The sequence below is a fragment of the Carcharhinus amblyrhynchos genome, chromosome 30 (genome assembly GCF_965287045.1).
Source record: "Carcharhinus amblyrhynchos chromosome 30, sCarAmb.v2.hapA, whole genome shotgun sequence".
Lineage (NCBI taxonomy): Eukaryota > Metazoa > Chordata > Chondrichthyes > Carcharhiniformes > Carcharhinidae > Carcharhinus > Carcharhinus amblyrhynchos.
This window is the reverse complement of record NC_137353.1, coordinates 32,010,517-32,025,748: the sequence shown is the minus strand read 5'-3', so window position 1 is coordinate 32,025,748 and position 15,232 is coordinate 32,010,517. Positions and strand designations below refer to the sequence as shown.

Sequence of the window (15,232 nt, the reverse complement as noted above, 5' to 3'; positions counted from 1 at the left end):
CTTTCCATGCCATTGTACAGCATGTTAAGACTCGCATTCCAACCATTATCTTGCAATTGTGCCTTTGTCTATATATGCTGTGCTTGTGAACCCAGCTCTCTACTCACCTGCTGAAGGAGCTGTGCTCCAAAAGCTTGGGAGATCAAAAAAACCTGTGAGACTTCTTAATGGACTCAAGACAAGGGGAATGTTAATGGTGCCATTAAGGACTGAGTGAAGAGTGCTCATAGTGGCAAAAGATAAGAATGTGTTAATAGAGGAACAGAGATCAGTGCAGCGTTGAAGTGGTGGAGGCTACCTCGCTAAATATTTTTAAGACGCGGTTTGATGGGTTTTTGATAAGAGAGGGGATTAAGGGTTATGGGGAGAGGGCGGGAATGTGGAACTGAGCCACGACAGATCAGCCATGATCTTATTGAATGGCGGGGCAGGCTCGAAGGGCCAGATGGCCTACTCCTGCTCCTATTTCTTATGTTCTTATGTTTCTTATGTTCAGAGTGGCAGCAAAACTGACCAACAAGGGACTGATGGCCATGTGTGGGGGCGGGTGGGGGGTATGGAAAGAGAATAAAAGCAAAATACTGCGGATACTGGAATCTGAAACAAAAACAGAAAATGCTGGAAAATCTCTGCAGGTCTGACAGCACCTATGAAGATGAAAATAGGGCCAATGTTTTGAGTCGCGGGGACCCTTTGTCAAAGCCTTTGAAAGAGAACACGTATTTCTTTGTAAAAGAGTTGTTGTGAACCATGCCATTCTGCAGCCTGAAACATGCTCACTCTCTGAGAACAATGTTTTATTTCCAGCAGGAAAAAAATTGCAGCATGGAAGGAGTGTTATTGTATTTGAATTCAGGCTGAATGGCCTCTCTGTATTTCTGCACATTGTGAACCACAAAGATTGCAAGCTGTGCATTGAGAATTTTTTTGTGACCCAGGAGGTGTCATCAATGCTTGCACAAGGGTTAGAACCAGTGATGTTTCTGGGAAATACATTGACATATTTACTAAGCCAAAGTCCAATCCCCAAACCCTCACCTTCTCCAGTTTCTTCTTCATCTTTCCCTCATACCAGCGGAGACCTTTGTTAGGACCTGGGAGAGGGAGCAAAGTAATCAGGAGGAAGGAAGCTGGGTAGGGGACCAGGAGGGACTGACACATGGATGGGCGGAAGGAAGGAGGGGTGACTGAACGAGGGGGACAATCAAGAGAAGGGCAAACAGGGTTCAGCGTCTGACTGTGTAGTTTTAATGTGGATTGAGAGTTTCTGAACCTCCTGACTCCACATTCGGGTAAGTATGTTTTTTAAACTTATCCTTTTGTTGGCAGACTGCAGTCTAAGGGATCACGTTTACTTGGATGTAGTTGCCCTGTTTCTAGGGCAGTCCAGTTTTACAAACGAAGGATCAAATTGTCCTGCTGTTTTATGTGCAAAGTTCCCAGAACTTGTGTGAGGTGCAGGCCCTGTACACCACTTTCCCTGCCTTTGCCAATATGGCGGACAGAGGCGTAATGAGTGTGTATACGTAGCCTGCCATATTGGATGCTATGATGCCATTTTGTCTCTGAAAATGAAAGCAGTGCCATTTAATTTCAGAGCCTGTTGATATATTTTGATTTTCAGCAATTAATTGAGACCACAATAATGCAGTGAAACAAAATGACTAACCTGTCCCAATATAGGTTACATTAAATTGAGAATTAGATTTCTACAATGTTTGCGGACAATAAATTTGTATATAGAGTATTCTCTTGTCCATGAACACGAAACCGAGTCTTTAGAATCCTATGTCCTATTGTGCACAAGGAGGCCATTTAGCCCATCGAATCTGTACTGACTACAATTCTACGCAGGCTCTATCTCCATAACCCTATGCATTTACCTTAGCTAGTCCCCCTGACACTAAGGGGTAATTTAGCATGGCCAATCCATGGACAGTGGGAGGAACACAGTAAGAAGTCTCACAACATCAGGTTAAAGCCCAACAGGTTTATTTGTTAGCTAACGCCAGTAGCTTTTGGGGCTCTCTTTGCTACTAAATAAATCTGTTGGACTTTAACCTGGTGTTGTGATACGACGTACAATATTTACCCCAGTCCAATGCTGGCATCTCCACATCAGTTGGAGGAAACCCACACAGACACGGGGAGAACATACATACTCCACACAGACAGTGACCCAAGCCAGGAATCAAACCCAGGTCCCTGGTGCTGTGAGGCAGCAGTGCTAACCGCTGTGACCATTACTGAATGGTCAACCAACGACAAGCACTTTAAAGAGATATATAAAATGTATAATTTCCTCATCAATTATTTCTTGAGAACACAGTTGACAGGTAATGTTAGCTTTTATACTGAACACATGACAGGAGTTGGGTCATGTTGATATCCATGGTTTTAGAAAACTTGGATTCAATTGGGAAAACAAGGCCTGAAAACACCACCAATTTACTGGGACCTACAGGGGCGGGATTTCAACTAACTCAAAATCCATTCACTTCCAAAGAGTTAAAATTGGACACCTCATCTGAGACTTGGATCCGGATTTTCTTAGCCCCGAGGAGACGGGAGTGGAGATGCGATGGTGGAAACAGTGGCCACTGAGGAGTGTGTTAGGGACTGCGATTTCTAGTTCTGCCCCCTGCCGTTTTCCTGCAGGCAGGGTCAGCGGGCTTTGGAGCCAGCCTTCACTTACTAATACAGTGTTAATACTCATTAAGAACTAGTCCCAAGTAGCTTTACTGATCTTTAGTGAGGTGACTGGACATTAGCAGCTGCCAGGATTCAGAGCAGTAGCTGAAAGGAGGTGGGGACAGTGTTGGGTATAAGCTTATGTGGGAAAATGCAGTTTGAAGTAGTGCTGTAGGGGTGGAGAAGAGCAGGGAGGTTCTACTCAATTACATAAAAATCGGCCAACCCTTTGACTCTCACCCTGGAAACTGTGGTTCTCCCCCAGACCCTCCGGCTCTCCCCTGAATGTCTAGCTTTCCCGGACCCTCCTACTCTCCCCTGACCCTCCGTCTGCATGACTCTGCTCTGAACCTGCATCCAGACTTGAAATGTTGGCTCTATTCTCTTTCCATGATGTTATCAGACTGTTATGAGATTTTCCAGCATTTCGTGTTTCAGGGTTAGTTTCCAGTATCTGCAGTATTTTGCTTTTCCTTTACTGTGAACAAAGGGCTGTGTGCTCCTTCGCTGTGCTTTCTTTTGTACTTTTACTTTGGGACTGGGGACGTGTTGTGCTGTCCGAATCTCACCTGGCCGGAATCGATACTCCACTGAGGTGTTCTGCCTCCAGAGGTGCTGTCAGACCTTCTGAGATTTTCCAGAATTTCTTTGAGTTATAAGAGGTCTGGTACTTTTTTCTCTGGAGCGAAGAAGGCTGAGGGGTGATCTGGTCGAGGTCTGTAAAGTAACGAGGGGCACGGATCAGCTAGATAGTCAATATCTTTTCCCAAAGGTAGGAGAGTCTAAAACTAGAGGGCAGAGGTTTATGGTGAGAGTTACAGAAGTGTCCAGAGGGGCAAGTTTTTCACACAGAGGGTGGTGAGTGTCTGGAACGAGCTGCCAGAGGTGGTAGTAGAGGCGGTTACAATTTTGTCTTTTAAAAAGTGCTTTGGTAGTTACGTGGGTAAGATGGGTGTAGAGGGATAGGGTCCAAATGCGGGCAATTGGGATTAGTTTAGGGGTTTAAAAAAAAGAGCGGCATGAACAAGTTGAGCCGAAGGGCCTGTTTCCATGCTATAAACTTCTATAACTTTCTATTTCTGTTTGTCGCTTTATTACGACACTAGCTTCTGCAAAGCAGCTGAGCTTAAAGATCTCATTGGAAGTTAGCAGGCGAGACAGACGCTGACGAATTTTAACGCAGTGAAGTGGGTATGGAGTAACCAGCCCTATTTCAGAATTCCCACAGGGTCTAACAAATGTGTGACCTTCTTCAGAATTTACTTCCAAAAGACTCCCCACCCTCCAACTTCACCTGCCCCTATACCAACTACCTGATCTCATCATCTTATTACCTCACCCACCCTGTCAATCTACCCAGCTGGCACCCTTACCTCACTCTCACTCATTCGTGAACACAGTGAAAAGCTGTTTAAATGTCCCAAAGCTTTCCACTGTGTTAGTGAATGAAGACTTCCCAGAATATGGTGGGAAGTGCTAGAAATAGGGATGTGAGCCTCTGCTTTGAGGAACAGAACTCCCAGAACAGGTTTAGTTTGGCATTCCCTGTTGGGAATGCAGTGCTCCGGCGCAAGGTCTAAAAAGTAGGAGCAGAATGGTACTGCTCCCTCAGCGTGCCAGGGATGCAGGTTCAATTCCTGGCATGGCCATCCAGATTGAGGGAAACTGAATAAATTGTCCCTAAATCAGTTTCCCTCAATCTGGATGGCCGTAAAGCATTAGACAGGGGTCGTGGGTGGAGAGGGGGCTGGTGGTGTTGAGATGGCGGCGTGGGCTCGTTGGGCCGAAGGGCCTGTTTCCCGGGCTGATTTTGTTCTTTGGGTCAGTATTTATGCAGAGTTTGCATATTTTCCCCATGTCTGAATGGGTTCCCTCCAGGTGCTGCGGTTTCCTCCCACAGTTTGAAAGATGTGCTGGTTAGATGCATTGACCATGCTAAATTCTCCCTCAGTGCATCATAGAAACCTTGCAGTGCAGAGGGAAGCTATTCAGCCCATCGAGTCTGCACCAACAACAATCCCACCCCAAGCCCTATCCCCACATTTACCCCACTAATCCCTCTAACCTACACATCCCAGGACTCTAAGGGGCAAATTACCACGGCCAATCAAGCTAACTTACGCATCTTTGGACTGTGGGAAGAAACCCATGCACAGACAGACCCAAGCTGGGAATTGAACCCAGGTCCCTGGCACTATGAGGCAGCAGTGCTAACCACTGTGTCGCCTAGTACCCACCTGCATACCCGAACAGGCTCAAGGGAGATTTTCACAGTAACCCCATTGCAGTGTTCATGTAAACCTCCCTGTGACGCTAATAAATAAACTTTATTTTAGTTGGGTGGTGACTGTCACTCTTTGGAATTTTCTGCTCCGAGTTTGTTCATCCTTGAACTAATTGCACTGCGAATGCTGAAAAGGAGAACTTGGCTTAGCTGGCCTCGATGAATTTAAACTGAGTGCTGGTGAGCAAAGAGTATCGCTCCGAACATTACCTGAATAGCAGCTATCTTCTTAACGATTGTTGTGTTTGGTCCCTAGGACTACCACTGTGGTTTCAAGAGCAGCTTTAGCGCAGATGCATGGTGTTGGCTTCCCTGAGATCCTGGATGATAACAATGAACTGGCCACAGTGATTGACCCTGATGAACTTTCAAACTTTAATCTGCAGAGGGAAAAATCAGATAATCTTCAATGCAATGAGATTATTCTGCAATTTCTGGCTTTCGGCAGGTAAGGAGGACTGGAATGTCTGCGCTCTTAGTTGTCCATTACCTTGAGTAGCTGACGTGTGTTGATTTGCAGAAGAGGCCATGTTCACTGGGCCATATTAAAGAGACTGTCCTGCGCTGAGGCCACACTGTCTGGGTAATATTGAAGAGACAGTCTTGAAGCCATGCAGACCATACTGTGTGGGGAATATTGGAGAGACTGTCTTGGTGCTGTGTGGGCCACACTGTCTGGGTAATATTGGAGTGACTGTCCTGTAGTTGAGGCCATACTATGTGGAGAGTATTAGAAAGACTCTCCTGGTGCTGTGCAGGTCATGCTAGCCACCAGCAAGGTTGCCATCACTCTTCTCATGGAGACTTTGATGTGCACTGAATGCTCCACTCAGTCTGGTGACAGCACTTGGCATCTCTGCCTGATTTTTTTCCTGCCTGTTTTTGCATCTCCAACATTTTCTTCTGGCAGATTGCAGAGGCTTGTCCTTAGATTCAGGCTGTGCTGGAGTCTGGGTTCCAGTGGTCCTCTGAGCGCCATGGACCTCATGGCTATCATTGTCTCTGCTTGGACAGATGTCTGTGAGTGATCACCAGATAGTGACACTGAACCTAGTCTGGAACTAGATCCATTGAGGTGCCTGTATGTGCACTGATGGGGGGTCCAGGTGAATGCATTGAAGGGTTTTCGTCAAATGGTTGTTCTGCCTCATCATCTGAGGTGACCAAGGAGGATGGGGCTGAGGTCGAACTCCACCTCTGTCTCTAGAAACATAGAAAATAGGAGCACAAGTAGGTCATAGACGCTACAATGCAGAAGGAGGCCATTTGACCCATCAACCCTGCACCGACAACAATCCCACCCAGGTTCCATCCCCGTAACCCCATATATTCACCCCTTACACCCGGGCAATTTATCATGGCCAATCCACCTAACCCGCATATCTTTGAAGTATGCGAGGAAACTGGAGCACCCGGAGGAAACCCACACAGGCACAGGCAGAATGTGCAGCCTCCATACATACAGTGACCTGAGGCCAGAAATGAACCTGTGAGCTGTCATTTAAGCCCATTTATCCCGCTCCACCGTTCAACATGATTGTGGCTGATCCATTATCTCAGCGCCATGCTGCGCATTCTCCCCTTGATACCTTCTGAGTCTAGAAATCGATCTCTTTCCTCTTTAAGTATATTCAGTGACTCGGCCTCTGCAGCTTTCTGTGTTAGAGAATTCCGCAGGTTCACCACCCTCTGTTCTCTGGATTACATCAGTGACTATATTTTAAAAGTAAATCGTTGGCTGTAAAATGCTTTGGAATGTTCTGAGGAAAGCGTTCCATAAACGCAAGTCCTTCTTAGCTTCAAAGGCGGGACACCCTGCGGAGGTTATTTCCTCTGTCTAGTTCCCATCCAAAGTAGTTGCAACCTCCGGAAGGGCACAGCTCACTATAATGATGGGGTGTTGAGTCCACTGAATAGAGGTATTACAGGATAGGGTGGCCGGTACGCTATTGAAAAGGAGGGCCCTCGTTCTTCGACAGGTAGCAAATATCGTATGTGTCAGGTCATTTTCAAAAGCAAAATGCCATTGACTATTTTGATTTTCAGCTGAACAGTAGCGCTATTGTATTCCTTACTGCTCAGTAGCAATGCTGCGGTGATCATTTCTCACGATCCAACATTTCATTGGCTGTCGACAACTATAAAACAACCCTCAGCAATTTTTCTGCGAGGATCAGGAGTTACCGAATGTTTCAGTCTTGAATTGCCCTTTAAACACTTCATCACCAAAATTCTCCACAAGTGGCCAGATTTTTTTTTCCCCCAAAAGAAAACACGTTACTTTTTAGTGATACGAGTTGCAACTGACAATATGGGTAAGTGTGCTTTAGTAATCGCCCACAAAAACTAAAAGAGTTGTCACTTGGGCCTAGTAAAATTGTTCATGCCTGGGAACAAAGATGGTGGCCACAGGCGTTGTGACAGTGAATGCCAAACTTGAGCTCACTGCTGGACATCCATGATAAGTGGTTGCTAGGCATCAGTCAGACATACACCAGTCTACCGGTTTGATTAGACCTTAAGACACAGGAGCAGAATTGCGAGCAATTTTGGTCACCTAATTACAGGAAGGATATTATAAAGGTTGAAAGAGTGCAGAGAAGGTTTACAAGGATGTTGCCAGGACTTGAGAAACTGAGTTGCAGAGAAAGGCTGAATAGGTTAGGACTTTACTCCCTGGAGCATAGAAAAATGAGGGGAGATTTGCTAGAGGTGTATAAAATTATGATGGGTATAGATAGAGGGAATGCAAGCAGGCTTTTTCCACTGAGACTAGGGGAGAAAAAAACTAGAGGACATGGGTTAAGGGTGAAGGGGGGAAAGTTTAAAGGGAATATTAGGGGGGCCTTCTTCAGACAGAGTGGTGGGAGAGTGGAATGAGCTGCCAGATGAAGTGGTGAATGCGGGCTCACTTTTAACATTTAAGGGAACCTTGGACAGGTACATGGATGAGAGGGGTGTGGAGGAATATGATCCAGGTGCAGGTCAGTGGGACTAGACAGAAAAATGGTTTGGCACAGACAAGAAGGGCCAAAAGGCCTGTTTCTGTGCTGTAATGTTCTATGGTTATATGGTCCTAATTGGACCATTGGCCCATTGATTCTACCCTGCCATTCGATCGTGGCTGATGTGTTTCTCAACCTCATTCTCCCGTCTTTTCCCTGTAGTCTTTGATCCCCTTACTGATCAAGAACCTTTTTATCTCCGTCTTAACTACTGTCAAGTTGATGCCTGCTGTTCAAAACAGAGAATGGATGCTCTGAGGATGTTTCCTCCCCTGGGCGGGGCGGTGGTTTCGAGAAATAAGGGGCACAGTTTAAAAATAAGGCATCTCCCATTTAAGAGTGAGGTGAGGAAGAATGTCTTCTCAGAGGGTCACCAGTGTTTGGAATTCTCTACCCTAGAGCATTGGGTCATATCCATGGGTCATATTGAAGGCTGAGTTGGACAAATGTTTGATTGACGAGGGAGATGAGGGTTTTGGGTGGACAGGCAGGCAAGTGAAATTGAGACCTCAGATGAGCCATGATCCTGTTGTATGGCAGAGCAGGTTTGAGGGGCCGATTGTTCTATTCATGCTTCTATTTCTTATGCTTCTATTGTCCACAATGGCGCGTTTGCAACTTACAGTTACAGCACTTTGGCGAAAATAAATGGAGCCAGCAGAGAAAAGCTAAGCAGTAGCTATCCACCCCGAGACATTTCAATTTAATATTCTTACAGGCACAGATGACTCAATTCAGAGTGTCCCTCGAAGGCTAAATCTGTGACACATGAAGGAGACCTGAAACTGAGAAGTGGAACATCAATTTAAGCCCTAAAGCAGCCTCTGGCAGGGTTTGCTAATACAACTGCAGGGATGTGTTATCACAGCTGATAAGCAGCCAAATTAGGTTGACTGTTGCATTTGCCAAAGCAGCTGACCTTAAACCTGATGGAGGCGAGAGAGAGTCAAAAGATGATGCACAGCATGAATGATTTTTAACTTTAAATAAAGAGCTGTAGCAATAACCAGGGCTGTGGAGCAGCACGATTTGGATTCACCACCACGATTGCTGAGAGGTATTGTCGTGGTCACTATTCGCAGCAGCTTATGAATATTTCTTTTGTTTACTATTTATAGCAACATTTCCTCCATTCAATATTTATAGAAAAATCACTAGCACAAAAGGCAATGGTTGTGGTTGTTGGAGGATGAGCATCTTGGCCCCAGGGCATCACTGCAGGAGCTCCTCAGGATAATGTCCTAGATGCAAGCATCTTCACCTTCTTCATCAATAGCCTACCCTCTGTGAGGTTAGAAGTGAGGCTGTTCACTAATTATGGAAGTACCATTCACAACTCCTCAGATGGTGAAGCTGTCTGTACCTGTATTCATCAAGCCTTGGGTAATAATATCCAGGCTTGGACTGACAAATGGCAAGTAACATTTGTATTCCACAAGCGCCAGGCAATGACTGTCTTCAGCAAGAGAGAATCTTCCCATCTGTCCTCGATATTCAACAGCATTACCATCACTGAATCCCAACCATCAAAATTCTGGGGGTTGCCAATAATCAGAAACTCAACTGGATTAGCCTCATAAGTACAGTGACTATAAAATCAAGTCAGAGGCTGCAAATTCTTCAGCGAGTAACTCCGACTCAAAGCCTATTAACCATCTACAAAGTAAGTAGTCTCACAACACCAGGTTAAAGTCCAACAGGTTTATTTGGTTGCACGAGCTTTCAGAGCGTTGCTCCTTCATCAGGTGAGCCATGGCAACCATCTACAAACTCCAGCCAGGTGCGTCGTGGAACACTCTCTGTTTACCTGGGTGAGTGCAGCTCCAACAATGTTAAGGAAGCTCAACACCATCCGGGACAAAGCACCCCACTTGAATGGCACCCCATTCATTGCCTTAAACATTTACTCTGTGCATCACTGACGTACAGTGGCAGTAGTGTGTACAAGATGCACTGCAACATCTCACCATGGCTCCTTTGTCAGTTCCTTCCAAACCTGTGACATCTACAGCTTAGAAGGACAAAGGCAAAAGGTCCATTGGGAATGCCATCACCTCTGAGCTCCAATTTAAATCACACATCATCTGAGTTTGGAAGTGTATTGTCCTCGTTCGCTGTTGTGAGGTGATGGTGTCTCGTCTGCTGGCTGGAGAGCTGCTGAGAGTCCAGCATGTCACCGCCTTCAGGAAAGGCCCACCAAATTAAATGGTGTTCATGCATTTAACGGGACAATAGCAGGCCTTCCCAGGCATCAAGGACCCTGTGATCGGAAGTCCAACCCAATGGACTAGCAGCTCAATTGGATGACAGCACCATCAGGGAGGCAGTGGCCACTGTTCGTATGACACACAACCAAGGATCAGGATTTTTATTGGATCCCAGATCAAAGATGAGATATGGCAGGAGGACGGCGGGATCATGGGATAGGGATTGCGGAGAAGGGGGTCGGCAGAAAAGGCAGAGAGTTGACTCTCAGGTCTCATGTGCCTTAATGATTATTGGCTGGTGGTTCTGACATCCATCATTATGAAGTGCTTTGATAGATTAATCATAGCATAAATCAATTCCAGCCTTCCAGATTGCCTGGATCCACTGCAGTTCGCTTACCGCCGCAACAGGTCCACAGCAGACACCACATCCCTGGCCCTATGCTCAACCCTAGAATACCTGAATACCAAAGACACCTATGTCAGACTCCTATTTATTGACTACAGCTCAGTCTTCAACACGATTATTCCTACACAACTCATCCCCAAACTCCATGGCCTGGGACTTGACTCCTCCCAATGTGATTGGATCCCAGACTTCCTAACCCGCAGACCACTGTCAGTAAGGATAGGCAACTGTATCTGCTCCATAATCATCCTTAACACCAAAGTCCCACAAGGTTGTGTCCTCAGCCCCTTACAATACTCCTTATACACCTACAACTTCGCATTAAGTTGATCTTTCTCTACACTCTAGCTATGACTGTAACACTACATTCTGCAATCTCTCCTTTCCTTCTCTACGAACGGTATGCTTTGTCTGTATAGCGTGCAAGAAACAATACTTTTCACTCTATGTTAATACATGTGACAATAATAAATCAAATCAAAACAATCAGATCTTCCCCATCATTTGCTGGCACCCCCATGCCACCTCCCTCAAGGATCCCACAACAACCCTACATGTTTTTTAATCATGCATCTTAGGTGGCAAGTTGCCTGCCCACCACTGGATTATTGCCAATGGTAATGTGATGAGGCAGCATGGTAGCACAGTGGTTAGCACTACTGCCTCATAGTGCCAGGAACCCGGGTTCGATTCCCGGCTTGGGTCACTGTCTGTGTGCAATTTGCACGTTCTCCCTGTGTCTGTGTGGGTTTCCTCCGGGTGCTTTGGTTTCCTCCCACAGCCCAAAGATGTGCGTTAGGTGGATTGGCCATGCTAAAATTGCCCCTTGGTGTCAAGGGGATTAGCTAGGGTAAATGGGTTGTGGGGATAGGGCCTGCATGGGAGTGTGGTCAGTGCAGAATCGATGGGCCGAATGGCACTTGGGTTTTAGTTGGCAGCAAGGTCACTACCCAAGCTTGTGACAAATGCAGCATTTCTGAAGTGCAGTGGTTTTTATAACATAAGGAAATTCTGCCCATGGAGTGAAATAACCAGGAGACTTGATCAATTTTTAGAGGCATCGCTGGGTTCTCTACTTAGAGTGCTCAAAAATTCAAAGTGAGAATTAGTTGGATTAATACCGTTTGTGCCCAACAAACTTTTATATATATATATATAAAATAAATATATAATATGTGATATCAGAACTTATTGTCTTCTCAAGGGATCACATAGTCCAAGTTCACATAGCCTGTTTCACCATTGAGAAACCACTCCCCCAACTCTAACTCAGAACAAAACAGCAAAGAGAGACCAGAACATTAGCTCTAATCACAGGGTATTCATGGAGAAGGTAGCATTACTTTCTTCATTTATTATTAATCCACAGTTAAGACGTAAAAACCCTCGCCAACCTACAATGAATTGATCAGATGCAGTTGTGTCAATAACTAACATGGCCCTCCCTGTTAAATTGACAATAATGTGTTCTCCCACAAAGAACTGTTTGCTTGTTACTCAGTGGTACTTAGTAGACAAATTGATTCAATAATTCAGTCCAGTAATCAGCATTTGAAGCCGGCACTTAAATGAACCATAAATCATCTTAAACACTGGTTTCTTCAATTATTGAAATCGTTTGTGCCTTATTGAGCAGTGTGAATGCAGTTAGCAACAAATAATTTTCTTTAACTTGGTCACAATGAAACATTAAATTGCCATAATTTAAGAGTAAGTATTTTTTAGATTTCACTTTGCCAACGTGAGCGTCTCGCCCCTGAGTCAGAGAGTCAAATGAATTAAGCATGCAGTCTAGCTAACACTCAGTGCTTACTGGGGATGTATTGGATGTCCTGAGGTAGCACGAGGCATTAATCCAAGACCCTAACTGTCCCTTCGGGGAGTTTTGATTCTGGTTGTGAAATGCCAAACTTGTTTTATTTATTACTGGAAAAACAATTTCCTTCTGCCTTCTGGAACCCACGCCGTTTTTGTACAGCCTCTCCGTGGATCATCAAGGCCTTGGGTGAAAATTGTGCATGCAGCACTTCTGAGGTCAGAGTCACTATTGTGAGAACCGTAGGAAATTCAGATTTCCTTTCCCGTGCTATTTTTGTGCGCTGGTGCAGATTTGATAGCTGCCCTGCTCTCCAAAAAGCACTGCCCCACAGCGTCAGGGACCTGGGTTCAGTTCCGGCCTTGGGTGACTGTCTGTGTGCACGTTCTCCCTGTATCTGTATGGGTTTCCTCCCACAGAAAAAGGTGTGTGGGTTAGGTTGATTCATAGAAATCATAGAAACCCTACAGTACAGAAAGAGGCCATTTGGCCCATCGAGTCTGCACCGACCACAATCCCACCCAGGCCCTGCCCTGATATTAAATTGCCCCTTAGGGTCAGGGTGATTGGCAGGGTAAACACATGGGGCTGAGGTGATAGGGCCTGGGTGGGATTGTTGTTGGTGCAGGCTCAATGGCTCGAAAGACCTCCTTCCGCACTGTAGGGATTCTATGATTCTAAGTTCAGTACCTGCTGAGGAGTTAGGAACATTTTGCAAGGTAAGCGTGAATTATTTTGACATCTTTGAATATCACCAGTAGATGCTGTATAGTAATGTAGATGCATTTTTAATGCAGTGTTTGAACATGGTTCTGCAAAGATAAGCTCACTATTACATTGACTGTCGTGTAAATGTTGACCTGCGTTACAGATCCTTTCTCAATGGAGAAACTGCCATTATACATTCAGAGATATAGAAATGTTTCTATTTTGTCTGGGATATGGGCATCGCTGGCAGGCGTGATGGTGCTGTGCTATTTTGATATATTTTATGTTTAAGGTGGGGTTTCTAGAATTCAACTACAAATGAAACAGCAAACTAAAGAAATGAGACAGCTTGAATTAGAAGCAAAGGAAAGAGTGCGAGCATTTGAACTTCAGAAACTGAAGAGAACACCAACTTAAAATGGTGGAGGCAAAGATGGTAGTTGAGAAAAGTGATGAAGAAAGTGGTCGGAAAGATGTAGGCCCCTTTGTCAAAAGCCTACTGGGAATATGTTTAAATTTATTCAAGCGCTACCGAGATTTGATGAGACGGATGCAAAAGCCTTTTTCATTTCATTTGAGAAAGTGGCTAAACAGTTAAAATAACCACAGACCATATAGATACTGTTGGTTCAAGCAAAGTTAGTAGGTAGAGCTAGTGAAGTGTTTGCATCACTATCAGAGGAGGTATCTAGGGATTATGATGAGGTGACAAAAGCCACCTTAAGTGCATATTAACTAGTGCCAGAAGTCGACAGACTGACGTTTAGGAAAGAACCAGGTCAGAGATTTATAGAATTTTTAAAGAATTAAACATAATAACTTCGATAGGTGGGTAAGAACACTGAAAATAAACCAGAGGGATGACGCTCTTAGTGAAATGATTATTTTGTAGGAATTTAATATTCACTTCCCGCAGTAGTGAGAACACACGAGGAAGAACAAAGAGTTAAAATTGTGAGATTAGCAGCAGAAATGGCACATGATTTTGTATTAGTTCATCAAGCAAGGTTTGGTTTTCAACCATCAATTTCAATCTGAGAAGAATAGAAACTGGGGGAAAGAGAAATCAGCAGGCGGTTAAGGTAAGGAGGTTCTCGTTGGAGATGGTAAGGGCAGTTTGCTTCAGGTTAAAAAGGAAACATATGCACAAACATACATATGAGATAAGGGATCCAGTCAATCTTTAATGGCAAGAGATGAGGAGATATGTAGTTTGGAAGGAGCTTTGCCAGAAAAGGTGTTTTTTCATGTTTAAAGAATGGAGTTTTTAAAAGAAAACTGATCATGACACTTAAGCAGTCCTTATCCAGCCTTCAAGAGCATTTGCACCTATTCCATTTATTCAAGACTCCCACACCGCAACAGAGAAAATGGAGTCTGTTTGAACTCAGCACTCAGTTCAAGTGTGTCTGCTGAATTCTGATTCCCCTCGTGTGAATCTGTCCCTCTCCTTTCCTGCTGCTGACAAATATCGAATCTGTCAGAAATTGGGAGTCTTTGGCATCCGGGTTTCACCCAACATTTTCAAAGGTTCATGGAGTTAGCAAGAACCTGCAACAGTCCATTCATTTATTCTCAGAGATAGGCTTTGCAGATTGCAGGATGTATTAAATTGGTCAATGAAGCATGGAAATGATTTCAGCACTTTTCCTTCGGCCGGCCAGTCAGAGTTTTGTGCTTTGAATTACTCAGCTATTGACAGCAAAGCTCATAAAAACTTCAGGGAAAGGCTCAAAAGATCAAATCTATTGCACTGTTTTTCTTTTTGTGCGTTAACTGAGCATCCTGGTGTCACGTGGATAGTTGTCACTGAACAAAAGCTTTTTTTGATACTTGATGTTTTGACAGATTTCGACATGGTCTCTGTTCTTTCAAACAGTTGATTCCTGGAGCATGTTTCATCGATCAGATTCAAAGAGTATCATTTGTTATGAGTGCTTTTGATCACTTTCCTTGTTGTAGTTGTGGGATTTACCACAATTCTAAATGAGATTTACGTAGGGCGGCGCAGTGGTTAGCACTGCTGCCTCTCAGTGCTGGGGACCCGGGGTCAGTGCTGGCTTTTGGTCTCTGTCTGTGCGGAGTTTGCACATTCTTCTCATGTCTGTGTGG

General features: G+C 44.8%; 1 protein-coding gene across 1 annotated transcript in view; it reads left to right on the top strand.

Moving 5' to 3' along the window:
* nphp4 (nephronophthisis 4) overlaps window positions 1-15,232 on the top strand; it is a 406,773-nt gene that overhangs the window by 292,693 nt on the left and 98,848 nt on the right. The window contains exon 14 of the mRNA XM_080214939.1: window positions 5,232-5,423. Coding sequence (XP_080071065.1) covers window positions 5,232-5,423 — 192 coding nt within the window. The remainder of the gene's footprint in view (window positions 1-5,231; window positions 5,424-15,232) is intronic.